This window comes from Lichenostomus cassidix, chromosome 7 (genome assembly GCF_008360975.1).
Source record: "Lichenostomus cassidix isolate B80296 chromosome 7, HeHo_3.0, whole genome shotgun sequence".
In the NCBI taxonomy this organism is placed as follows: Eukaryota; Metazoa; Chordata; class Aves; order Passeriformes; family Meliphagidae; genus Lichenostomus; species Lichenostomus cassidix.
Window position 1 is genome coordinate 5,134,925 of NC_139488.1, and position 25,947 is coordinate 5,160,871.

The window sequence follows — 25,947 nt, forward strand, 5'->3', positions numbered from 1 at the left end:
TGGCAGAGCATTTCCTCGCAAGGATGGGCACGTGGAATGGTGCCTGCAGAGATGTCTCCTCACAGCCTCGTCCAAGCCCTGGAAAGCTTCTGCAGAGCAGGCAGGGACCTTCTCCTCAGCATCACATGCCAAAATGTCTGAGCCACACACAGCTTCCTTGGACAAAAGATGTCCTCAAAGATGGGATGAGGCTCCTGGGCAAGCAGTGTGGCTCACATCCCATCCTCAGGAGAGTCTGTGAGGCTCCAGAAGTCACTTCACATTGTCCCACCAATGCCTCTGCAGTTGCAGCCCAGTGGAGCACCAGCAAAAGCCTGGGAGATGCAAGTTCTCCTCCTGCTCTGTGTGTGTCCCTTGGAGCCTAGAGCAGGGCTGCTGTACAATTTCCAAAGGAGGCCTTTGGATAGAGCCTGACTGAATAACACCACATTGCCATCTCTGCACCTCAGGCTCAGCCAGGCTGACTCCCTGACAGTCTCTGGGCTGGGAGTTAAACTTTAATACAAACCTGGGAAGAAGAACCCAGGCATGACTCAGCCACCCACGTGCTCTCCCCTCCCCACTGGCAAGGGCAGTGGGACTGGGGGGAGCAGAGGGATTGGAGACTGAGCAAGGACTTGAGAGCCAGGGGCTGCCCTAGCATGGAGCCCTGTGACCCACGAGGGAAAAGAGTTGCTGTCATCGGTGGTGGTCTGGTAGGAAATGCCATTTAGCTGCTGCACGATTGTGTTTGCCGGGGAGCTGGGGCTGTAAAAGCACTGCTTGAATGTGGGGGTGAATGTTTTTCTAAAAATCGTTCCTCTGTCAGATGGCAGGGTGTTGCGAAGGGGTTGATTGAGTTCCTGCTGTGGGAGGCTCCTGTTCTTTTCCCAGAGGAAGGGGTTTGGGTGGTGGTGGAGCAGTGGTGCCCAGGAGCACTGAATAACATCCCTGCTTGGGCTGCCAGATCCCACTGCCCCTTGGCTGCTTTTGGCTTTAACCAAATCTCTGATGTGAAATGCTTTGCAAGGACTGAGGCTGGTAAATGCCAGGCTGAGAGGAAATACCTTCCTCTGCCCACTTTTGTTTGGGAATGGTCATCATTCACTGCTGCTTCCAGAGAGGTCTGACAGTGAATGCCAGGCTGGATGGGGCTCTGATTAACCTGGGCTAGGGAAAGGTGTCCCTGCCTGTGGCAGAGGGCTGTAACAAGGTGGTCTTTATCGCCCCTTCCAACACAAACTGTTCTATGAGTCTGTGATTCTATCTCAGCTTGGGGCATTGCAGCACCTACACCTCCTTCTTGACTTTTTGGACATTAGCTTCTTGGAAAAGAGTGATGACATGAGGCTATAGTTCTGACAACAACTCATAATGGAAATTAAACTTTAAAAATTATTTAAATCGCAAACAGGACATATTTGTACTGTTCTCTCTCACTGTGTTCCCAAGGGAATGCTGCAACCCCCTGCATTTTATTGAGGAAGGTAAACATAGTCCAGAGAAGAGGTGGGAGCTTGCCTACACCAGCTCCTGCTATCTCTGGCTGAAGAGCTAAGCCCTGCTGCACTCAGCCTCTGTGTGTAAACAAGCCTGAGCTTGGTGTGACTTTAGAAAAAGAGTTTGGATGGTGGCTTTTGTCATGGACACTCTGCAAACACACAGGGCTGCCAGAGGACTGCTCTTCAGGAAAAAGTTTTCTAAGGTTCTTGGTAAAAGGATCTACCTGTTTATGCTGAGCTTCATCCCCATGTCACTTCTTTCCCTTGATGCTTCTCAGTAGTGACCTCTGAAATACTTCACCCACCACTCCTGATCCTTCTCTTGTAGGTGGGTGCATTAAATGCCTGTTTCTTTGCTAGACGAGGTTTCCATGTTGATGTTTATGAAGCCAGAGAAGGTAAGTTCAGCCTGATCATTACTGTGTGAGCTCACTTAAACTGCAGGGAAAAAAAATGAAATCTAGGAGTGGCAGTTGGGGGATATTCTTTTCTCTCTCTCCTTTAGCTCCTGTGGTGGGGAAGAGCATTTATTTGTAGTTCATCTTGTGTGGAGGGAACCCACCCTTTAGCTACTAAAATGATGCCCTTTTTATGTTCTTGGCTTAAACACTGATTCAAATCCTCACCTTTGAAGCATGATAATACAGTGCTGGGTCAGAAGGAGAGATGGAGCCTCCAGGTCCACAGGGCACCACAAAAGAGAAATTAGGATTTAGAGCCAAGATGCTGGCTGAAAGGCAGAGAAATTGTTCATCTTCAGTATAAGCTGGTGGACAAATAAAACCTGGGCAGAGGTGGCGGGTGAGAATGACACCGTGGAAGGTGAAACTCGACTCAAGTGTGCAGTGAAGGGAAGGAGGAGCTATGCCTGACACCTCTCTGTGGTAAATCTTCCTGCCCTGATAGACATCAGAACAGGCAGTTCTGCACGGCTCACAGGTGCTAGAAGTTCCACACTTCGAAAAGCCTCTGATTTCTCTCATCTGCCTTCTAAGTTGGATGGCTCTTACTGTGCTACTTGAGTTTTTGGCCCATGGCTTGCACTGATATGCATGTTGTGATAAGGAGGATCTGCCCCATGCACTGTCCAGACAACCTGGGAAGTCTAAATGAGGCAGCTTGGAGGAGGAAAAGGCAAATGCACAGACATTTCCATCTGATCAGCCATGAAGAAGGTGACCTGCCAATGTCCCAAAAAGCATCACTCTGTGGGCTTTAGCAGAACCCTCCAGGCATTCATTGCTCAGCCTCCTCATTTAGAGGGGAAATGGCTCTTGATGATAATGGGCTCTCTGGCACATGGGGAGCTGTCAGGATCCAGCATTCCCTCTGCAGCGCTTGGCTTCTTCCAGGCTAGAGGTGACACAGAGGATCCAGGCTGGGCTTTCCCCTACCCCACCTGCTGCTGCAGCTGCAGGGGGCTTGGGAGATGTTCCCCTCAGCAGGCTGTGCTCTCAGTACCTCCCAAATCAATTTCTCTTCCCCTGCAGATATCCGAGTGGCCAGCTTTGCCCGGGGCAGGAGCATCAACTTGGCCCTGTCTCACAGGGGACGCCAGGCGCTGCGAGCCGTGGGCATGGAGGAGCAGGTACCCTGGCACATTCTCTTGGCAGGAGGGGGTCTGTGTGGTTAAAACCCTCTTGCCCAGTCCCAGACAGACCTCTTCCAGTGCATGTCTGCAGCCTGGCACTCCCCTGCTTCACATCTGCCAGCAGGATCTCCCCCAGTGGAGATCTCCACCCCTCCTGGCAGTGGGTGCTTCCCTGGGAGACCAAACACCTCCCAGTGTTTACTCCCTGCCATGCTCCCCTCTCTCCTAGAGGTGAGAGCAAACAGGGCAGGAGTAGATGGACCCCCAGAAGAGGTGGTGCAATAAAGCAGAATGCAATAAAGGCAGCTGTTGCCCCCACTGATGTGCCCAGATTTGTATTTTCCCACAAAACCTTGATCTTTAGGCTGACCCCTGAAATCCATCCACACTGCTTTCTGCCCAGCACGCTTGGCTGGGAGCCCAGCACTCTTCTGCAGGGTTCTGGCTACTGTTTACTGTTTTTCTGGTGGGATCTCCTGGCCCCTGGATCCCTGCAGAGGAGCCCAGGCTTTGACACATCCCAGTCCCAGGATGTAATTTGGCTGTCATCCCCTGCCCTGTCCAGCACTCTGGGATTTTCACGTCCCTTCTATCCAAAGATAATTTCCCTCTGATTTTTATGAGAATGAGCTTGTAAGTAATCACAGTAAACTGTAGTAAATTGATGTGACAGCCCTGTAAGATTTCCCCCAGTGATTTGGAAATGTGTGAGGAAAGAGCTCCCCATTCTTCCTCAAGTGCAGTGCTTGGGTGAGGCAATGATGCTTGGTAACTTGTACTGAAAACCCACCGTTTTGGCCAGAAGCCTGAACTGTATTCCCTTCTGTTTCAGATTGTGGCCAAGGGCATTCCCATGAGGGCAAGGAGGATACACACACCTTCAGGGAAAAAATACTCCATCCCTTATGGGAAGAAGGGCCAGGTACTGGACTTGCTTCACAGAGCACAAGGGGGTTTTGTTAACATTTTTATCTGTGTCTTGGGGGCTCATGGATGTGGGAGAGGCTGGAGAGAATAAGGGGAGGGGATTGACTGGAGGGGAGGGTTCCCTGTCTGGCCATGCAGGGTGTCCTTCAGCAAAGCCTTCTGAACCCCTGTTTGTTTGCCTTGCAGTACATTCTCTCTGTGGACAGAGCGAACTTAAACAAAGAGCTGCTGACAGGTAGGTTGTTACTTCTGTTTGCAAATACTTCTAACACACCTTTTGCTGGGGATTTAGGGTTTGCCCCATGACCAGAAGGTTTTGGGCCCCAAGCTCCTTTACCTGGCCTTCAGAAAGTGCAAACCTGAAGTAGCAGAGGAAGACCTGTGCTGCTTCCCAGCTAAAGCAGGAGACACATCCTCAGCCTTGTCGTGGTTTGTAGCATTTTCTATAACCCCTGACTGTACAGAGACAAATAGAAATTGGAGCTCTATGGCCAAGTATATAATCAGACTAGACCAAATTTATGCAGATTCCCCACTGACTGCAGGAACCTCATCCCATCCTGAACTTCAGTTGGAGTGATGGTGGAAAGTCATGTCATTGTGGAGAAGAAAGACATCCTTACAGGATTCCTTGTGTTTTTCAAATAGTTTATGCCACTGTTGACCAGTCCCAGTGTGCCTTGCCCACTGGCCCTCACTCAACATAGTAAATTATTCACTGTAATGGGAAGAATCCCTGTAATTTAGGGATCTCTTGGAAATATTTTTTGCAGTCACAGTAAACTCCCCAACATTTAGATGTCTTTTTTTTTCCACAGCTGCTGAGAAGTACTCCAATACTAAACTGTTCTTTGGACATAAGCTCCTTGGGTGCAATGCAGAGTTGGGGACATTATCCATAAAAAGGTAATCCCTGGGCAAGCGTGGGATCAAGCACTGTGGTCAGGTCGTTTCTGCTTAATCATTTGTAAAACCTCAAACAGTTGAGCAACCTCAGTTTCGAAACTACTGTGCAGACAAAACCTTTCGGCAGCTTTGGAAAGAAGAGACATCAAAGCAGGGTTCATGGGGAGGCTGAGAAAGGTTTAAACAACTCACTAACCCCCCAGCACGGCAGCAGGCACACATTTCTGACCTGTGCAGGGGATAAACGTGCCAGTATCCATGGCACTGGCTACAGGGACACACTGCCCATCAGGGAGGGCAGATAACTGGTGATGCTCCATCCCTGGAAGTGTTCCAGGCCAGGCTGGATGAAGATCTGAGCACCCAGAGCACTCTTGTGTCTCTGCCCATGGCAGGAGGTGGAACAGGCTAAGCATTAAGGTCCCTTCCAACCCAAGCCATTCTGTGGCTCCATGACCTTGTTTCATAGGCTTTCACAGAGGTTCTGCTCCTATCCCCCATCCACCTGGCAGGTGCTGCAGGCTCTGCAAAACAGTAGCATTATCCCAAAGGTGCCTGCTGCACTGCTGAGTAGACCTGGCAGAGTTATGCTTTTGAAAACCCGCAGGATAATTATTTATGATAATGCTGAGCTTCCCAGGCAGTGAGAGCTGATCTTGCCTCATCCTAGAAGATTAATAACACATTTTGCAAAAGGCAGAGCCTCCGGGCACAGCAGTGCTGAGCTGGCCTGGAGTTACAGGAGGATTAACCATAGAACCATGGAAAGGTTAGTGTGGGAAGGGACCTTAAAGATTAGATTGATGCAAAGGATGCTCTTGCTTTCAGATCTGACCAGCAGACCTTGGAAGTGACCTATGATCTCATCGTGGGCTGTGACGGAGCCTTCTCCACAGTCAGAAAGCAGTTCCTGAGGCAAACACGCTTTAACTACAGCCATGAGTACATTCCTCATGGCTACATGGAGCTGACCATCCCTCCCAAGGATGGAGATGTGAGTGTGCCTGTCCCAGGGGCTGCTACAGCCTTCACAGGCTGGACATCCCACCCCCTTCTCACAGTGGCTCTGTTATAACAGCTTTGGGAAGATTAATTTCTCACTAGGGCTCAGGCAAGGGATTAAGCTATTCCTAAGAGAAGGCATGGATCTCTTCCTCTTCCAAAAGTGGGGCCAGTGTTGGTACCTGCATGAAGAAATCCTAGAGAGCCTGTCCTGGAGTAATGGGGTTAACTCTGGCTCTGAGAGGTCCTGGCAGTATGGGAACATCTCTATGAATACATCAACAATTTCAAAGCATGAGATTTTTGCCCATATTTCTTACCCTTTCCTCTTTCCCTTGCTCTGTGCCTCCCTGAAGCATCAGGGACCAGAAAGGAGCCCTGTAGTTGTGTCTTTCCATGGGAACTGTTGTGCTGGTGTGAAGGGGAGCCAGGGCCTGGGCTGGGGAAGCTGAGCAGGGACGGTCAAGGATTCAAGGCAATTTTCTTTCTCTTACAGTTTGCCATGGAACCAAACTACCTCCATATCTGGCCAAGAAACACCTTCATGATGATTGCACTGCCCAACATGGTGATAACCCAGGGCTGTGCTCTCTTGGGGCACAGGGTGGGGCTGCTGGGGATGAACTGGCTCTGGTGGCAGGGATTGAGGGGGTCAGCAGTCACAGAATAACAGAATCACAGAATCAAGTAGGTTGGAAAAGATCTCTGAGATCAAATCTAACCTATGACCCAACAGCACCTTGTCACCCAGACTGTGGCACTGAGTGCCACATCCAGTCTTTCCTTAAAAACCTGCAGGGACAGTGACTGCACCACCTCCCTGGGCAGCCTGTTCCAATGTCTAATTACCTTTCGTGTGAAGAAATTCTTCCTAATGTCCAGTGTAAACCTCCCCTGGTGCAGCTTCAGACCGTGTCCTCTGATGCTGTCCCTTGTTCCCTGGCAGCAGAGCCTGGTGACATGGCTCCACCCTCCTGTCAGGGAGTTGTAGAGAGTGATGAGATCTCCCTGAGCCTCCTTTTCTCCAGGCTAAACACCCCCAGCTCCCTCAGCTGCTCCTCACAGGGTTTGTGCTCCAGACCCTTCAGCTCTGCTGTCCCTCTCTGGACACACTCCAGCACTTCAATGTCCTTCCAACACTGAGTGGCCCAGAAGTGGACACAGGACTCGAGGTGTGGCCTCATCAGTGCAGAGCACAGGGGAAGAATCACTTCCCTGGTCCTGCTGGCCACACTGTTTCTCAGACAAGCCAGGTGCCATTGGCCTTCTTGGCCACCACAGGGCACATACTGGCACATATCCAGAGAAGGAGCCAGGAGGGACACCAAACCTGTGCCAGGCATACCACAGCCTCAGGGGTGCAGGACAGGGTGCTCAGAGCCAGTCCTACTCACAGCAGTGAGCAGGTACCTGTGGCACCTCTCTCTGCCCACACATCTGAGCCCAACCAGACCCCACAAACCAACACTCTACACACCAGGAGCACCAGGACAGCGTGCCAGGCCCATGCTGGCCAGTCACACACTTTTTCTGCCTCCCCTGTGCATGCCCACCATGAGAAAGGGGGTGCCCAGACACATCCCTTGCTGTGCCAGTGGGTCACTGTGACTGCTGGTGACAGGCTGGGCACTGAGCTGCTGCTCCAGGTGCTCTCTCTGGCCTCTGGGCTTCTTACTGACCTTCCTTCCTGGCTGGCAGGACAAGTCCTTCACCTGCACGCTCTTCATGCCCTTTGAGGATTTTGAGAAGCTCAAAACAGGCGAGCAAGTGCTGGATTTTTTCCAGACCTTCTTCCCAGATGCCATCCCCCTCATCGGAGAGTAAGTGTTCCCATCTCCCCTTTTCACTCATCAACACAGTTATCTATTATGGGATGGGCTTTTTCTTGGATGATATCAACAGTCTCAGCTGTGTTAGGCAGCCTCCTTTCCTCTCAAGATGAATTATCACAGGACTTCATTTTAACTGAGAAACAGATATTCCCTGGTATGTCCTTCCTACATTGACCAACATCTACCACTGCTCACAGTAAGAGGACAGAGATGTCAATGGTCATGTTGTGTGCAGAGTTTAAAGCCTGCAACCAAAACATCTGGTCCACAGAGGGGAAGTTGACTTCCACATTTTTCCCAGCACAAATAGCCTAGTGTACAGGCTTGGGGTTTGCACACCAAAGCTGACAGTGCCTGTGGCCTGGCTTCCTGAGCTTGGACGTGGCATGGCTTGTTCTTCTCTCTTGTCCCACACAACAAAATCTGTTGTTTTACCTGAAGGCAAGAGCTGAAGCACGATTACTTTTTGCTGCCAGCCCAGGCCATGATCTCTGTGAAGTGCTCCTCCTACAACCTCTCCTCCCGGTGTGTGCTGATGGGAGATGCTGCACATGCTGTTGTGCCCTTCTATGGACAGGGCATGAATGCGGTGAGTTCGTGGCTGGCCTGTCCCTGCTGGTGGGATCCCCACTCCTTTTGCCCACAAACAGCTGGTTTCAGTGTTTAACTCCACAGAGTTCATGGGCTGCAGAGCCTGATGTCCTCTGCACTGGCAGGGGTTGAGCTTCTGTCACGGTGTCCCCTTGGGGAGGACAGGGGTTAGGGTGATGATGCCACCTTCCCATGGAGCAGAGGATTGTGTGGGAGGGTGGTCCAGGAAGCTGGGAAAGGCAATCCCCTGCATTTCTCTCAAGATCCCTGTTGGAAGGGCCTGGAGTAAGACTCCTGCTCTGAGGCTGTGGTAAATGTGACCAAACAGCTACGTTAGTATGGCTTCTTTATGCCTATTAACCTCCTAATACTCCTCCCAGGGCTTTGAAGATTGTCTGGTCTTTGATGAATTAATGGACCAGTTCCACAATGACCTTGGTAAGTGAGGTGGCTGGGGAGGAGTGAGAGCAGAGGAATACCCCTCTGCAGCTGAGGGCAGCTGGATACCCTGCAGGGAGCTGCCTATGAACTGTTGCTTTCTTCTCTCAGGTGCCTGCCTCCCCGAGTTCTCCAGGCTGAGGGTGCCAGATGACCATGCGATTTCGGATTTAGCCATGTACAATTATGTAGAGGTAGATGAGCTGCACACAGACCTGTGGTTCCATGGGCCATTCACACACAGTGGTGCTCTCAGGATGCATGCAGCAGGCAGAGCCTCTGGCAAGACTCTGGCTGGGCTCTCACCCTAGCAGGTTTTAGCTTCAGAGCTCCTTGGGAATGTCACTGGGGCTGAGGAGGCACTGCTCCCTGCATGACCTCCAGGACAGGCAGTGGGAGTTGTAGCAAAGCACAGGGGAGCTCTGCCAAAACTCCTTGCAAAGGGGTGACTGTTGCTGTGTTGCAGATGCGTGAGCATGTGAATTCAATGTGGTTCATCTTCCGGAAGCACGTAGACAACTTTCTCCATGCCCTCATGCCTTCCACCATTGTCCCACTGTACACCATGGTAAGCCAGCATGTCAATCCCTACTGCCACGAGCTCCACCTGCCTGGCTTTGGGGTGGTGACATGCTCCTGCAACCCTCCCAGGTGACCTTCACCAGAATTCGCTACCATGAGGCCCTTCAACGCTGGAAATGGCAGACAAAGGTTGGTCAAGCATGGTGCCCATCCTCCCCCTGCCATGAGCCTTGGGAGCATCCTGCACCCCAGCACTGCTCAGTTACAGAGGGCAGCTTTGGTGGTGGGATATTGCCAGGTGTGATGACTTTGCTTGGTGCTGCAGGGTAGCAGCCAACCTCTGATGATGTTGGGGTTTCTCTGTGCACTTGCAGGTAATTAATGGAGGGCTCTTTGTTGCGGGGGCAGCAGGACTGGGTGGCACCTATCTGCTGATAAAGCGTCTGGCACGGAACTTGGATTTCTGCTTGGAAGACTTGTGGGGCTGGTCCCATTATCTGAAGAATATTGGAAATCTTCCCTTTGGCACACGAGTGGCTTAAATGTGAGGGGAGCTCCTTGTTGTAATAAAAGCAAAGGCACAGGCTGTTGGCTCAGCTGGATGATGTTATTTCTCTCGGGATGTGGTTTGACAGCCCCTGCAGCCCCTTGGAAGCAGTTTGGCCTCTCTCCCTCCCAGGTGAAAGGAGCCCATCATGTACAGAGTGCCCAGAGGGCCTCTCCAGGGGCTCAGGTGTGTGCCCTTGGCAGCCTGGTCTCAAAGGATGTGGCGTGTAGATGTGGCACTTAGAGATGATGGTTTAGTGTTGGACCTGGCAGTGCTGGGTTAATGGTTAGACTCAATGAGTTTTTTCCCAATCTTAATGATTCCATGATTCTATGATCTGACTGGTGTGTCCCAGCCTACAGATTGCTGTTCTTACCAAAATCAAGCCAACATTTTGAGGGTCCTCAAGCCAAAAACAGTTGCAGATGCATTTACCTTATATATTAATCTTTATTCACATTAAACCCCTTTGGAGAGGAAATGAAGATGCAACACAATACAACTCTATGTAAATTAATCCTAAACTTAAAGCAAATAAGGAATTGTACCACTGTTTCCCGGGAATGATCCACAATGTAAGAGCAACTGGATGTTGTGTGTGGTTGGGATAAGTGCTGAGCTGGAGATGCTCTGGGTACTGCCAGGTGTTTTGCACAGCTGGCTCCTGGTATATTGGACTTGCTTGCAGAGCAGGGAAAAGATTATGCTCCAGGGGGTGTGGAAGAAGCTGTGGATGACCTCCAACCTGCAGGGAATTTTCCAGGTGCTCAGTGCCAAAGTTTCATAGATCAGTCACTCCTTGCTGTGCAGTCAACTTCACGGCATGATGGAGGTAAGCCAAGCATGCAGGAGCCCAAGCAGAGCCTTGCCTGAGGTAGGTCTGAGCAGGGAATGATGTCAGGAAACAGCTGGTGATTTGGGAAAGATTCAGTGCATGTTCTCCAGCAGCTCTTCATCATAAGGTACAGGTGCTCACTAGCCCTTAGGGCCCATCACATCACTGCAGCTTCTGGAGTGGTTGCTTGGACCCTTTATGTCCAACTCAGCATTTGGAAAGCATTGCATAGTGATGGAGACCAGTGCAGCAGGGGAAGGCATGGAGCAGCCTGGGAGCAGATCCTGCTGGAGCAGAAGAGAGACGGCAGTTTTGAAATCCAAGCTCAAAATCAAATCTGGAAGCACTCTGTGCTCTCAGCTGGCTTTGGGGCTTGGTGTTGAGGACTCCTGCCAGAAAGCAAAGTTATCATCAGGAAATGGGACAGGAGCCACTGCATGTTCCTGTGGTGAGGCCTGAAGCTGTGTGTGTTCCCTTCTTCCAGCTGCACTAACCCAACCATCAAGCAGTGGGCCAGGAGACTGGCATGGTGCAGCCCCTCAGCCAGCACCTGACATGATGGGAACCTCTTGGAAGAAGGGAATAAACCATGAGGATAAAGAAGAGCAGGTGAGAGCCTTAGTTTAATGTTTCCTTAGTTTGAGCTTTCCTTAGCTTGGCATTGGCTTGAACAGTGGGTCCCAGCGCTGCCAGGTGTTGCCTCATTCATTAAACCTGGGGTTGACGACAGTGGTGGTGGCACTCTTGAAGAGGGGGTTATCAGCCTGGAGGGAGAGAAGAGAAAGGCTTGTGTTGGGCTGTGCTGGATTTCCAGCAGAGCATTACCCATCCCACCCATCCCAATGCCAACAGCACAGACAGCACTGGAAGAAAGAGCCCACAGGATATTTAGTCCCCTAAATGGCAAAATCCAGCTGGGCTGAAAAACGAGCAGTGGGGAGGGCTCAGGTCTACGTGGCTGCCTCTGGAAAGGCTGTCCCCTTCTACTGCTCCCTCCCCAGTGGATGTGAGAGCCCCAGAACACCCCACTGCCATGGATGGGCTCTCTTACATCATTCCACTTGGCTTTGGTCTTCTCCTTCTCAAACCGGCGGTATTCCCGGCGGTCAAGCAGCTCCATCAAGAACCGCCAGATGACCAGGATCAGGACGCCAATGAGGAACACGCCGGCAATGGTGCTGCCCACGATCAGGGGGACGTTGGGAGGCTGTGGGCACTCTAGGGGACAGACAGATGGTGTTGGGCTGCAGCCCCTAGTGAAGCAGTGAGGCTGCTGTGGCAAGGCTGGCAGCCTGCCTGCAGCAGGGCAGGAGGAGTGGGGATGGGGTACCTCTATCAGGACTGACAATGACAGTGTATATCTCATCACCATCCTCCTGGATCATACGGAAGGACATCCAACAATTCTGGGAGTCCTTTTCCCTGCATTTCCTATCCTTTTTGCCCACATCTGTTGAGTTTGCGGCCAGATGGATGTTGGGGCAGGCCTGGGAGCAGTTCTTCTCAAAGGGGCCGCTGCTGAAGAACTTGCACTCCACACAGGGGCTGTAAAACAAGCAGCCACAGCTCACATATGCAGGGGCAGAAACCCACTCACCTGGCTTTGGCTACAGCTGGGCTCTGCCCAAGCACAAGCAGGGCCTGCCTGCACCTCCCTGGGACACTGGGGAACCCCGCTGCCCCATGCCCTCTCTGTGTGCACCACTCACACGTGTTTGTCACAGGGTGAAGGGCAGCCTGGGCATTCCTGGCAGAAGGGGGGCTGGTAGTTGCCCCGGCACTGGCAGCGGTTGCAGAGGCAGGTCCCACGGAGGCTGCACACGTTTCCTTGGCTGTTGAGGCAGTCCTCCGTCGATTGCTGGCACTGGCAGGCGCTGCCCTCGTACCCAGGCTGGCACTTGCACACCCCGCAGTCGCACTGCCCGCGTGCTGCAGGGGAAGAATTTTCAGATCCTGCAGACAGCCAGGCGACCCTCCCTCTGCTGGTGCTTGGAGAGCATCACATACTCTGCGCTTGCCACACCACCCTCCATGGGATGCTCAAGGAGGTCCTACAGGCTGGTGTGCTGAGACCCAGCAGCCCCCTCCCACCGGGGTTATGGCACAAAAAGGCCACATCTCCCTGGGCATTTAATTCTTCTAAGCAGTGGCCAGTTGGAGAAGCCATGCCGGGTGCGTCACCTGGGCCGCCGCAGAGGGAGCCGTTGAAGAACTCGCAGTCCATGTTGTCGCACTGGCAGTAGGTGCCGTAGATGTACTTGCCGGGCACGTCGCTGGTGTGGCAGACACACTGCCCACACACACAGTCCCCCTGGCCCGAGCAGATCATCGAGGTGTTGTCCCTCCGGCAGCTGTGCTCCAGCTCCTTGCTGCTCTTGCCTTTGGTGTCGCACTCGCAGTTCTTCCCCGTGTATCTCGAATTGCAGCTGCCGCCAGAGGAGAGAAGCAAGCTCGGGTTAGTGGCCGTGGGGCATGCAGAGGGCCCAGACCTCCATAAAAGTGGAGCAAATCTGGGACAGCCTCACCAAAAAGCAATGATAGCATGTTGGTGCTAACTCCATGCTGGAGCAGGGTGGCTGACTGGGAACAAATCTCAGAAATGCTGCTTTTCCCCCACTTGTATTCACAACGCTAAATGGCTGCCCAGAAATTATTGTTTTATTTATAATTTTCAAAACCTTGCCAGGGAGATGTGAGTATTTTCGGAGGAAACCCAGGAAATTTTTCTCTCCTTGTCACCGAGGGGCCATAAAGCAATAATTACACTTAAAGACCTGTACGAACTGCAGCCAAGAAGGGGGATTTTGAGAGATTTCTATAGAAATCTGTGTGTGCTTGGTGGGTAGATTGGTGGATGATTTGATACTGAGATGGATGGGTGGATAGTTGGATGGATTGAGGCCCTCAGGAAAGCAGAAGAGATAGCTCACTGTGTCCCCTGCCTCCATGAACACAGGGGACCGTTCCAAGGGGAATGCACAAATCCACCTCTCTGAACAAAAACATTTCTGCAAAGCTACAGAGCCCAGCCCTGGTTTGGCCCCACACCCCTCTCCCAGCAGCTCCCTAGCTCTGGCAGCATTTGAAATTGTGTTTTGGGCAGATAGCACATACCTGCAGATCCCACATTCGACGACGCCTTGCCCATTGCAAGCGGCCGGGTCAGGCTGGTCATTGCAGTGGCAGTCACAGTTGCTGGCCACGTGGACAGTGAGGGTGTCTGTGAAGCCTAGTGGCCGGATGGTGAAGGAATAGTTTGGAATGCATGCCTTGGCTGTGACCTTCACTTTGAAGGTGACCTAGAAAGTGCAGAGTAGGACAAGGAAGGGCCAGACACCCAGCTGTCAGAGGGTGGGATCAGTCCTAGGCTGAGGACATGTACATCCAGCACAAAGGAGCAACTCCCCCATCCCACAGCATTTTGGACACTCTTGGCATTAAACGAATATAAACAGAAAGCCTGGAACAGCAGCAAGGGTTCCTGTCCTCAAACAGGATGGACAACAGGAACTGTGCAAGCTGTGGGGTGTTCCTGGAACAGGAGAACATACCTCATCATTGATCCTGACATTGTCACACTGGCCTCTTGCTTCATCCATGGAGTCCTTGTCGTTACTGCATTTGGAGTCATATTTGACATCCAGAGTGTCCAGCAAGGTGGAATGCTCCAAGATGATCCGTGAGGAGAGGTTCTGTGGGAAAATGGTAGAGAAAGCGCCATCAGTCCAAGAGGAGACCAAACCAAGGAGATATGAGGGTGCAGGTCAGGAAAAAGGGGCAGAGATCACCCCAGATCAGGATCTCAGCTGCCTGGGGTGGTCCTGGAAATGCATGTGACAGCAATGGAGAGGTGGGAGCTCCAGCACTTACATTGTAGGCCACCTGGATGAGTTCAATGATGTTGCTGGAGTCCTCGTTTAATTCTCCCACCGCTGACTTTGGAATCATCTCACTGAGTTTCTGCCAGTGGAGAGCGAAGAGGTGAGCACTTCCTACCACATGACAGCAGAGCAGGAGACAGCAGCAGGAGGACACAAGTAGCTGTGTCTCTCCTCCTGGGAAGGGGATGGAGGCACCTGGACCATCTGACATATCCTCACCTTGTAAACATCCACCACTTTACTAGTGACAGCAAAAATGGGCTGAATGTTGTTTTCAGCAAGTTTCTGGACCAGCTGGCCAACAGATGGGTAGTCCTGGGTGGGGAGAGAGATACCACACTCAGCACAACCTCCCCCACCAGCAGAACAGTAGACACTTTGGGTGTGGCAGCACAAATTATGGTGATTATGGTGATGTTTTATTCCCCATAAGAGGCTTTTTTACATGACATTTTCTTGTCTGACTGGGGGTGCGAGGCAGTGGGTGTTGGAGATACTGAGCAGCCTCCAAGTACTTACAAACTCATTGCTTCTTTTGTACATATTGTCCTCCAAGTGACACTTGCCATCGTTGGGGGTCAAGATGCCTGCAAGCTTGCCATCCCCGGCGAAGTGGAAGCCATCATCAGTAGCAAACACCAGCAAGCGAGTCACATTACGCCAGCCAATCAGGTCCTGCAAGTGACACAGAGAGTGGCCTGTGTCCCTGAGCAGGGCTGGCAGGACAGTGCCAGTAGGTGTGGCACTTTCCAAAGTCTTGCGTCAGCCACAGCATGGGGCAGGGGGCACTGGGAAGGTGAATTATGGGAGATCAGGGTTAGGATGCTCAGGGTTAGGAGGATGTCTTGTACTCCCCAGAGTGGACCTGCCCCTCTGCCAAATCAGAACTTACACAGAATGGGCTTCCAGAGCCCACCTGGAGAGGGGCAGAGCCACCTGCGTGTGTGGGTCACAGCCCTCTTGCCTGGGCACAGCTCCTGGCAGTAGGATGGCACAGGACTCACCCCACACACTGCTGCCTGCATCATGGCATCCAGGCCTCCCTCTGGGGCATCCAGGTTGCCCGAGATGAACTGCTTCCCCACTTCGCTCTCAAACAACTTGGCGTTGTCGGTCAGCGACAGGATGTGCTTGAAGGCGAAGGGAGGCTGGCACTTCTTGTCCTTGTTGGGGCAGGGGTTCTGCAGCTTCTCAGGGTGTGTGTTCACGAAGGGCAGCACCGTCTTGTCCACAAAGGAGCCAAACCCTAGGGTAGCCAGACTGCAGTTTCAGGGGCAGGGCACAGGGCACAGGGCACAGGGTATGGACAATCTGCCAGCACTAGGGGACATGCCCATGTCCCTTGCCCTGCCACACTCTTCAGCCTGGCAGAGGACACCTGCTGCCCACTTCTTGCATCCCCCTCCAGCCCTGTGGCTCTTCCCAGCAGCAAACAGCTGTGCCAGGCCAGAGAAAGGCTCACCAATGCGCCGAGAAGGGGTGGTGCTCTCCAGCGCCCTGAGCAGCTCTCCTCCCAGCTTCTTCACCTTCTCCAGGTCATCCAGCATGGAGTAGGAGAGGTCCATGAGGTAGTAGAGATCAATGGGATACCCCATGGCACGGCGAAACTTCACCTCAAACACAGCAGGCTGGCCTGAGGGAAAGGGATGGAGGGATCAGATGCCATGTTGTACCAGCTGGTGCCATCACCCACCCCTCCCCTCTCTTGGAAGAAAAGGGGTGGAAAAGCAGGCTGCAACGTGTTGCTGTGTCTCAGGTGAGCCTGGGGATGAGTGGAAGGGCATCGTTGGCAGGCCATGAGAAGAAGGGTGTCAGGAACACCAGGGAGAATGTACCTATCCTCAGCTTCAGGTGCACTTCCTGTGGAGTCAGCTGTATCTTGTTGCTTAAGGGATTGTCCTGTGCTCTTTTGATCTCATTGCCTGGAAACTCAATCTCACTGCGTGGGCATCCCCTCTGCTCCAGCTGCTCGATGGTGTCACAGCGGATGGAGTCTGGCTCGCCGGCTTTGGTGAAATTCTGTGTGTGGAAACAACAGCGGGGAAAAAATCAGAGGAGCAGGAGGTGAACAGGCAACCTTATCCCCAAACTCAGCCCCCAAACCAGGACTCCAGGGCATTGATGGGGAAAAGAAGACCTTTGATGGGTATTGATGGAGAAAGGTCATGGCTGTTGGATCCCTCCTGGCCCCATGTAACATATGAAACACTCCCACAACGAAGTCAGGCAGAGCCAGGCAGGCAGAGTGACTGTCCTGATGCCTGTTAGCTGACTTCTGGGGGGTGACAACTAGACAGGCTTCGTGGACCTACCAGCTTCCTGCACCAGGCACAGCCAGGACCAGACTGGATGCAGTCCTTGCATGTCCCCACCTTGATCTTGGGGCACTCCATGGCAAAGGCTGGAAAAGAGAGAAGACACAGTTGGTGTGGGGGGCACTTGGGGTGTTCAGACACCCAACAGCAGGCACCCATGCTGGCCTGAGCCTGCCTTGCCTCTCAAACCCATGCTGGCAGGGCCCTCAACTGCCTTGCTGTCCCTCAGCTGGGCTGGATGGAGTTAACTCCAGATCCCAGGAAGTGTAAGGATATGGTCCTTGCACACCTCTAAATGCCATGTTCCTGCTGCTATTGGGTGGCATTTGGGATCCCCAAACTATTTCACTGCCTGTGAAAAGTGCTGGGAGGAAGGCAGGTCAGGCATACCTGTTGTCACCAGCAGCAGCACCCAGGTTACTGCTGGCAGCTGGAGGTAGCAGTCACGAGGCATTTTCTGCAAGACAAAAAGCACTCTTGTGACCAGCTGGGATGTGCCCCGGGGATGGGGCAGCCACAGTTTCTCTGGACAACCTGTGCTGAGATCACATTCATTAACACTGTCATGTGTCACACATTTCCCCAGCAAAGCCCTGGAGCAAACCCTGACATGGTAGTAGCCTTGCAACATGGAGGAACATGGGGAAGTCAGAAAAGAGGAATTTGTTAAAAGAAGAAAAAGGAGTAAGAAAGTATGAAGGAACAACAGACATTGCCCTTTTTAGCAATAGACACAACATCTGAAAATCATCATCAGTTTCAAAATAGCTGATGCTGCCCTGAGTAAGGAAAGAACCACTCCTTGGCTCCTGCCATCACCCCTTCCTGTGAACTTGCTGAATACACAGCTCAGAGTGACGTGGAAATGAGAATACAAGGGAAACCTTCAAAAGGCACTGAGGCCAATTAGTATGTAGGGCTGCTCAGAACCCCTTCTGAGGCATCAGGGTGTCCTGTCTCAGCTCATCAGCCTCTGTGAGACACCACACCAGGTGAGGATTGCACTGGTCAGTCTTGAAAGGATGTCTGGTTGGCTCCCAAGGGCAGACAGAAGGTCTAGGTAGGTCAGTGGGTAATGTGTGCACATTGAGGTTTGGTGCCCAGTTGTGGTATAGACTTTGAGATGTGGCAAGACTCTAAGGGTAGTGGCTGATTATGGCAGAGGCCATCTGGAATCCCACCCTGCTCTGGATCCAGTCTCCCTGGCAGAGCTCCACAGCCAACATCACATGGCTGCACAGCCAACAAGAGGCACCTCTGTGGTCATCCAGCCAAATCCTCAGGGTGATGTGGCCTGGGAGCTCACTCTGCCATGTCTGCACAAGACCATCCTGTGGTGGGTAGCCAGAGCCCTTCTAGACAGAAGGATCCTCTGCAAGTCCCTCTCCACCACTCCAGTCCCACTTGGTAAGATTTTAAGAGCATCATTTATTGTCACAGCTGCAATGTCCCTAACAGTGTGATGTGCACTTCCTGTGCTTAGCTGGCCCAACACATTCCTGTAACCTCCACATTCTGCCAGCAGAGTTTGAGCTTGCAGGAAAGAAAAGTGGCTCCTGCCCTTGTTTCCTGTAGATCTCAGTGACTGACACCCCAAATGCGCCTAATTAGGCTCCGGTTCTGCTACAAGCCAGAAGTTTCCCCACATGCTGTGAGGACCAAATCCATGGACTCAGTGAACTCCTGCTACTCCACCTGCTCAGTGTTTCCAAGTGTTTAATTCGTGCTGCCATGCCAGAGTGTGTGGTGGTGATGGGATAGAGTTCTGTGAGCTCCTCGTTCTTGCTGGAGTCTGGAGTTTCCTGCTTACAGGCTCAACTTGTAAAACAGAGCAAGTTTCCAATTAAAACTGTATTAAAAAAAGCTCCCAAACTCCAGAAATACAGCAGGACTCTCAACACACCCCCAGTGCTGGCTGCTTTTAAGTAAAGTAGGATTCATGTTGTGGGCTGGATATGGATGCCTTTTTCACCCCAACAGTGTTTTTTTGCCCTTGTCACAAGAATGTGAAGCACACCCTGACACTTGGAGAGAGCAGCAGCAGGAAGTTCAACACTTCTTCAGCCATGGAGGGAAATTACGCCCTGGTGTGTGGGTGGGTGAGTGAATAATGTAATGTGGCATGTCTTTTAGAGAGAACAAATGGAGTTCTGCCTTTGCCTCCTTACAGCCTTCAGAGGAGGGCAAAGCAAGTTTTCAGCCTGACTACACGAGCAGGGTGCTGACACAGGCCTCAGCAGCATTTCCTCCAACCCCCCTGCTGATCCCTATGGCTCATGCCAGACTTGCAGTCACCACCAGTCCTGGGTCTCATCTCCTGACTGTGCTCTGCCTTTGAAGTTGTTTTTTTCCCCTTCTCTCCCATAAATTCAGGCAAGTACAGGGGTGCACACAGTCCAGGAGGAGCAAGCTAGGAGTTATAAATAAGGCTGAAGGGGAAGTGTTGATGCCTGCCGTGATCTCGTTGCTATTATTAAAACAAGTGTTTAACAGCAAAGATGAGTCTTGTAGTCTGTTAGCCACAAGTTCCCATCAGGGCTTTGCTAAACATCTGTGTTCCCACAAAAAGGGAGGACATGCACTCGTGCCCAGTATCATGGGGGACTCCTGGCACCACCCACCTGTAATGGTGAGCTGCCACTAATGCCAGTGCCCATGGGTGCTTCCTGCACACTGCCAAGCATCCCTGGTGCTGGGTCACCATCATACTGTGACAGAGATGCCAGGTAGTGCACCCAGCAGAGCTGCTCCTTCCCACCCCTATAATCTGGGTAGCTCCAGACCCCAATTACAGAAAGGAAATGAGCAAAGTGGGGTTTGAAGAGGATGGGAGAGTGGATGTCACTTGACTTGGGGCTAATTCTTCCATCATTCCATTGTGTGATGCAGATAGATCCCACGTAGATGGTCATACACAGGGCTTTCCCAGTCCATGCAGAATATCACACTCAGTGTGTGTATGTGTATTTTCATATATATTTTGTATCTATAAATCACAGGGAAAATATAAAAAATAAATCTACATAAAAACATTTTCATATATAAAGAATTGTTGCGGAGCATTAAGGTCTTGCAAAGTGAGGGCCTTGTTGCCCTTGTAAAATCCTTGCTCATTTCTGTTTCTTTGGCTAACCAAAAAAGCATTCTGGAAATAACTCAGCTAAACTAGAGCTAAAAAACTAGTTACCTAATTGTAAAACAGTTATTAGAACCAATAAGTGTTCACACCATGGGGCTCGTAGTCGGTTACATCTAATACCTCTTCCTATCATAACCTATGGTAGTTAGTTAAGCACATTTCTTGTGCCTCACAAGTATGTAAACTCATAACAAACTAACAGTTTAAAAGCCCTAAATTTTTGCAATAAAGTGTCTTCACCACACCATCTTAGAAATTGTGTGCTTAACGCCGCAAACAATAAGTATAATTTAATAAAAAAAAGGAATATATACATTCCCATGTCCTGTTAGAGGAAATATGAATATAGTGTATATATATTTCCTTCCAGCAGCTTCCCGTGTTTGCAGAGGACAGATCTGTGGGGTGAGCTCTCTCCCATGTGCTGGATCCCTGCCTAGTCTGTGGCTTCCCCTGGCACTGAGCACCAAGGTCCCTGGATGCCCAAGGGACCCTTGCCCTGCCCTGGGAGGGAGGGAAGGAGGGCATTTGTGTTGCTGGGTCCCCTGGGGTCAGAGCTGTGTGAGAAGGGACTGCCCACTGGCTCTCCTGCCCTGGGTAGTCTGGGAACATCACACTCTTCAGCCTGCTGAGATCACTCGGAGCAGCACCAGAAAAGTGCAAAACCACTGTGTGAAGCAGGATGTGACAATATATGAACCGAATATATGTGACAATAGATATACGTTCATATATTTGCTTCTCACCTGCCAGGAAGCTGGGAGCTGTGGCTGTGACATTGGAAAAAGCACCAAAAACAGAGACCAGGCTGCTTTCCCTGACACCTGGGGTGTGTCCCACATTTCATCTGCATCCAAGAGCCACTGATGTGCTGGGAAGGATCTGCTCTCCCCAGGGTCACATGCCTGTGGAGTATTTGATGTGTGCAGCACACAGAGAGATGGAGGAGAAGAGTGAGGGTTTCACTCCCTCTTCCAGCTGCTCCCTCAGGCCCACAGGGGTGCAGGGACACCCGGGAAGGTCTGTGCAGTGGCACAGTGATGACACTGTGCTTAGCCCTCCAGACAGCCATCCCTGCCACCCCGGTGCCCTGCTGCTATGCCACTTCCCTCTTCCCCACCACATCCTGCAGCTGACAGTGGGGAAGATCCCCTGAGGAAGAGAAGGTGTCACTGGAGGGGAATGTGGCAGCCCACAGCCCTGGTGCTGCAAGTGAGCACACAGCCCATGCCACCCTGCCCAGTCACAGGAAGGCACAGGAGGAGCACACTGAACCGTCTCTGCTCTGCTTTCCGAGCCCACAGGGTGGAGAGGAAAGGGAGTTTTGGGGGGCCTGGCATCCTCCCCACAATAACACCTACAGTTCCAGGCTCAATGTTACCTCCAAAGACAAAGCATCCTCCTGTTACAGGCCAGGCAAGCTGCCTGTGCAAAGGCTGCACAGACTGACCCGCTTGAGAGAGGGACACCATGCTGAGTTCCCTGAAGCTCCCTGAACTCAAGCGGCCAGAGGTTAGATCAGGAATTATAAAAGAAATGCCCTTGAAACACCAGAGTTTCAAAACCCCTTTGTTGCCTGGCTGCCTCCCCCCAAGAAAGGAAGAACAGAAGCATAAAAATCAAGATGTTGTACTCACCTGGCCTCCAGCCCTTGCCTCTGTCCCGTACGTGGGCTGGGATGAGGATGGTCTCAGCTTCTCAAGCTTGACTGGGAAAAGCAGCTAGGCATCAGGAGCTCTGTGACGTACCCCAATCTTTCCTTCCTATTTCTGTCTTGCCGTCGCAGGAGAAAGAGGAAGTCAAGAGTAGTGCCTGTGGGAGGGCGTGTTCCCCCAAAACCCCAGCCAGCCCAGTGTCACTCAGCCCAGCCAACCCCACAGCATCCTGCCTTGTGGGCCTTGGGCTGGTCTCCCTCAGATAGCCAGGGGCTTGCAGCCCTCCTCCCTTTTCACCTTTCACAGCACTGCTGTGGATGAACCCTGACCCCTGTGGGAAAACAAAGCTGCGAGCAGGAAAAACTAGTTCATTTGGGATCTATTGGCAGCCCTTGGGTATGGAGAAGATGGGGAGTTGGCTCCCCTCAGACCGTGGCTTGGGCTCTGAAATGTTTATGTCACCTCAAATGACAGAGGATGCAGGTGCTGTCCTCACTGTGGCAAAGCTCAGGGCTGTGTGGGAAATTTTTTTAAAGCAGCCTTCTTGTGTTTTTGTGTTGGCTTTGATAACGTCTCCCAGCAGCAGCATTTCCCTGAGCAGAGAGGAACCAACTCCTGGCAATTTTCTCATAACCTCTTCAGGGCACTACAGTAAAAAAAATAAAGCCATGTAGAAAAGACACAGGATTGTAGGGCTTTCTAAAAAGGTAATTAATGTGAGTCTTTTTAAATTGCTTTGCATGTTCCCCTTCCACACCAGCTGATGTTGAGTCACCTGTTGCATTGTCATGGAATCCAAGAAGAGTTTGTATTGAAAAGGACATTACAGACCATCTTGTTCCAACCCCCTGCCATGGTCAGGGCAGCCTGAGGCATTCTAAGACCCTGATGCTGTTCACCTGCTGCCGTGTTACAGTTATGGGTTTATTTTTGCAGCAAGAAAAGAGATTGCTGTGCCAGCAGAAAACTTCCAAGCCCTGATGGATGCTCTGTGGATTGGTGCTTTTATTAAAGAAGAAAAGATAGTCCTGGCTTGGTTTCATCACAGCCAGGTGTAGCAGAAAAGCATCACAATAGTGCTGGCAGTGGGACAGGAGCATCAGAAGGTAGGTGGAGCTTCCTGCCAGTGGTGGGGGTTGCAGATCTGGGGAAAGGAAGTGTGGTTGAATGAAATGAGCTGGCGTAATTTTCCTTTTGTATTGCGTGAGCCCTCGATGAGCAGATCTTTTCTCCTCAGTCATTTCATGGGCTTTGTCCAGCCACTTGGCTTCAACTGCCTCAAGGTTCTAGGAAGGGGGTGGGAGAGTTGTAAGCCCCCAGAGTCGGACTAGTGGGAGCAGAGAGGGTGTATCATGGGTCCTTGCAGCCAAAGCTGAAGCTTGCTGGCATTTCCCAGTTCCATCCAGCTGTTCCTCAGGCTCTCCTGCAGCTTTGGCCTTCAGTGCTGCAGGTGAAGTGGGTGGGATGTGCTTGATCACAGCACATATGCTCCCCAGCCTGTTCTGTAAGCATTTTAAGCTGTGAAACATTCCCTTTCCTATTTTAACTGCCTTTATTTTTGTTGGTTACTATCTTTACTAGAGTGGATTGTTCCCCCGCACCACTAACTCCAGGACTGCTGGGGTTTATGCAGGATGCCCTCGAGCAGGTGGGGTGGGGAGCTGGGCATCCAGCTGGGCACTCTAAGAGTGGATTTTCCCCAGAGTCATTGATTTTGATTATCAGAATTGATTTTGGGCCTTTGCTCCTAAATGATGCTCACCCAGCCTACAGCAGGATAAGGGAAGTGTTCCTGTTGTTATTTTTCATTCCAAATGAAAACTAAATCTTTCTATCCCTGATAAACATTAAATCTTGCGGATGCCCCATCCCTGGAAGCGTTCCTTGTCAGGCTGGACTAGGCTTGGAGCAACCTGATCTAGAGGTGGTGGAGTGGGACGAGATGATCTTTAAGGTCCCTTTCAACCCAAACCATTATGTGATTCCACATATTCAACATCCTTCCAAGGGGAAGCAGAGATCTCTTCACTCTCATGTCTAGTGACAGGACTTGAGGAAATGGCAGGGACCTGCGTCAGGGGAGATTTAGGTTGGATATCAGGGAAAGGTTCTTCCCTCAGAGGGTGTTCACACACTGCCCAGGCTCCCCAGGGAATGGGCACAGCCCCAAGGCTGCCAGAGCTCCAGGAGAGTTTGGACAATGATCTGAGTCACAGGGTGAGATTGTTGGGGTGTCCTGTGCAGGGCCAGGAGCTGGACTTGATGATCCTGATGGGTCCCTTCCAGCTCAGCATATTCCATGATTCCATGATCTTTCCAATCACCTTCCCAGAGGCCTCTCCCTGCGTTTCCCTGCTACCCACAAGGAGTGTCACCAGCTGTGCACTTCCATGGCCCAATATCAGGCCCTGGGAAACACAGCCTGGAGGGGAATGGAGAGGGCAGAGAATGCGGAAAACAAAGATGCATTAACTAGGGAGGACCTGTCAGAGCTTTTTAAGATCAAACACACTGTGGCTCCAGGCTTGGAGCTTTTTATTCACCTCGGAGCAAGGAGAAGCAGCTTTGCATTTCACCCTCTGCTGTGTTTGGAAAGGTGCAACTGGGGCTGGGGTTGCTTTGGTGCAGCGTCCACCTGAACCTATGACTGCAGCCTGGCAGGTGTTTGGGCACCCTAGGGCATTGCTGGGTATTTTCTACTGTTTTAACTGGATAAATAATTTCTGGTAGGAAGTTTTAGCATTGTTTTCTGTCCTACTGTGGCAGCCTGGTCTCTGGCTGGTGCTACTGTTACTGAGAAACCCCCAAAATAGTTTGGATAAATAAGACTCTCTCTAAAACTGTCTTTTTAGTGTTAGTAAAGCTTTATTCCTGGCCAGGAGGTGTGTGTGTGGCTGACAAAGTTCCAACCCCCACACTGACCCCAGCAAAAAACCTTTTCCACTTATTTATACATTATTATATATATATGCTACATTATGCATTATAGAAATTAATGTAAATTGGTTCTAAATTACATAATTCTCTTCATTAATCAGTATTCTATCCTCTATAGCTTATTGATTTCTTGCTCTTCATGCTAATTTGGTCCACATTCTTTGTTTTATCTTTTTCTCAGGCAGGGAGTCTTCAACTTTCGAGGCCTTAAACTCCTCTGGTATCTTCTGGTTACTCCAATGTGCTTGAAGGACCATAAATTTAAGATCCCAGATGTCCAATCTTCAACAGTCTTTGGCTCTGTTTATTGAAGCTTGTCAGGGTTAACCAACTAAAGGTTTTGGTGATTTAATGATCAAAGTAAGAGTGAGGAAACTTAAAAAGCGCAAGTAACTGAAACAACTCATTAAAAACGAGTTTAGGCAATACAATTTCCAATACTAACAAGAGCTCTCAGCTCCTACAGGGGCTTACACCTGATTTAAAACCGTGTTACAGAGTGTCTGGGTTTAAGCTAAGCACCCCGAACACCCTCAGGCCGTTCCAAAGAACCATCCTGGGCAGCTGCAGCTGACCACAGCGCAATAACCCGCGGGCTGCTGGCATCACAAAGCTGCCAAAACCAGCACAAAGCCACCATCAGCCCTGACACCATTCTGCCCCACAGCGAACAGCCGGGGCAGGCCGGCCGGGGCTGCCGCAGCACCGCTAGCCGAGCTCCGCCCGTGGCCGGGAGCAAGGCGAATTTGGCGGGCGCGGTGAGGGCGCAGCGGAAGGTCCCACCCGTGAGGGCGCGGCCAGCCCGGCCCGACCCCTTCCCTTCCTTCCTTCCGCCCCGCGCCGCCATGGTGGGCAAGGCCAAGCGCCCGCGGCTGCACCGCGCCGCCCCCCGGCCCTGGCCCGCCCGGGAGCTCCCCGAGCCCGGGCCCGGCCCCGCCGCGGGCGGATGGAGCGCGGCGGCCGGGAAGGTACCGGGGCGGGAACACGCGGGGCGGCGGCGGGCGGGGGCTGGCGGCGGCCGCCTCGCAGTGACTAGTCGCCTTGCCCGTGCAGAAAGGGCCGCTTCGCTTCCCGCACACCGCCAGCCCCGCACAAGCTGCTGCGGGGCCCCGGGAGTGTCCGTGCTTCCCCCCGGGCCTGGCGGATTTGCTGGCTCCTTGCTGGCGGGGAAAGCCCTGGTGGAGCTCTGGCTGTACTCGCCACGCTGCGGTCACCTGTGGGAGCGTGTGACATGGGCTCGGCAGGGAGGTGACACGAGGAGCTGCTCCAGCGCTGTGGCAGTCCCAGCGTGCTGCTCCTGTGGTGGTATCACAGCAGCTGTGGTGTTACCAAGCAAGCCTTGGGAGAG

General features: G+C 51.8%; 3 protein-coding genes across 4 annotated transcripts in view; 2 read left to right on the forward strand and 1 right to left on the reverse strand.

The window, feature by feature from the left end:
• Positions 1-540: 540 nt before the first annotated feature.
• On the forward strand, positions 541-9,876 carry KMO (kynurenine 3-monooxygenase). 2 transcript variants are annotated; one of them, XM_085065943.1, is made up of 15 exons: positions 541-695; positions 1,810-1,879; positions 2,972-3,069; positions 3,905-3,994; positions 4,186-4,234; positions 4,818-4,905; positions 5,734-5,899; positions 6,404-6,475; positions 7,606-7,727; positions 8,181-8,328; positions 8,711-8,768; positions 8,880-8,962; positions 9,235-9,336; positions 9,420-9,479; positions 9,665-9,876. In XM_085065943.1, the coding sequence occupies exons 1-15, from the start codon at positions 642-644 to the stop codon at positions 9,830-9,832; spliced, it is 1,428 nt and encodes a 475-aa protein (XP_084922069.1). In that variant the 5' UTR covers positions 541-641; the 3' UTR covers positions 9,833-9,876. The 2 variants fall into 2 exon arrangements, with proteins under 2 accessions (XP_084922069.1, XP_084922070.1); XM_085065944.1 differs by lacking the exons at positions 541-695; positions 2,972-3,069 and having other exon boundaries at positions 1,813-1,879.
• A 391-nt stretch (positions 9,877-10,267) lies between these two features.
• Positions 10,268-21,937, reverse strand: ITGB2 (integrin subunit beta 2). The gene is made up of 16 exons (XM_085065942.1): positions 21,645-21,937; positions 17,259-17,325; positions 16,866-16,954; positions 16,389-16,572; positions 16,016-16,186; positions 15,558-15,799; positions 15,073-15,228; positions 14,773-14,868; positions 14,543-14,632; positions 14,224-14,364; positions 13,787-13,971; positions 12,854-13,098; positions 12,382-12,601; positions 12,003-12,217; positions 11,724-11,890; positions 10,268-11,436 (listed from the first exon to the last, which is right to left on the reverse strand). Exons 2-16 carry the CDS (start codon positions 17,320-17,322, stop codon positions 11,374-11,376), a joined length of 2,328 nt encoding a protein of 775 aa, XP_084922068.1. The 5' UTR covers positions 17,323-17,325; positions 21,645-21,937; the 3' UTR covers positions 10,268-11,373.
• Positions 21,938-25,409: 3,472 nt separating this feature from the next.
• SLX9 (SLX9 ribosome biogenesis factor) overlaps positions 25,410-25,947 on the forward strand; it is a 38,500-nt gene continuing 37,962 nt past the window's right edge. The window contains exon 1 of the mRNA XM_085065956.1: positions 25,410-25,567. Coding sequence (XP_084922082.1) covers positions 25,445-25,567 — 123 coding nt within the window. The 5' untranslated portion in view covers positions 25,410-25,444. The remainder of the gene's footprint in view (positions 25,568-25,947) is intronic.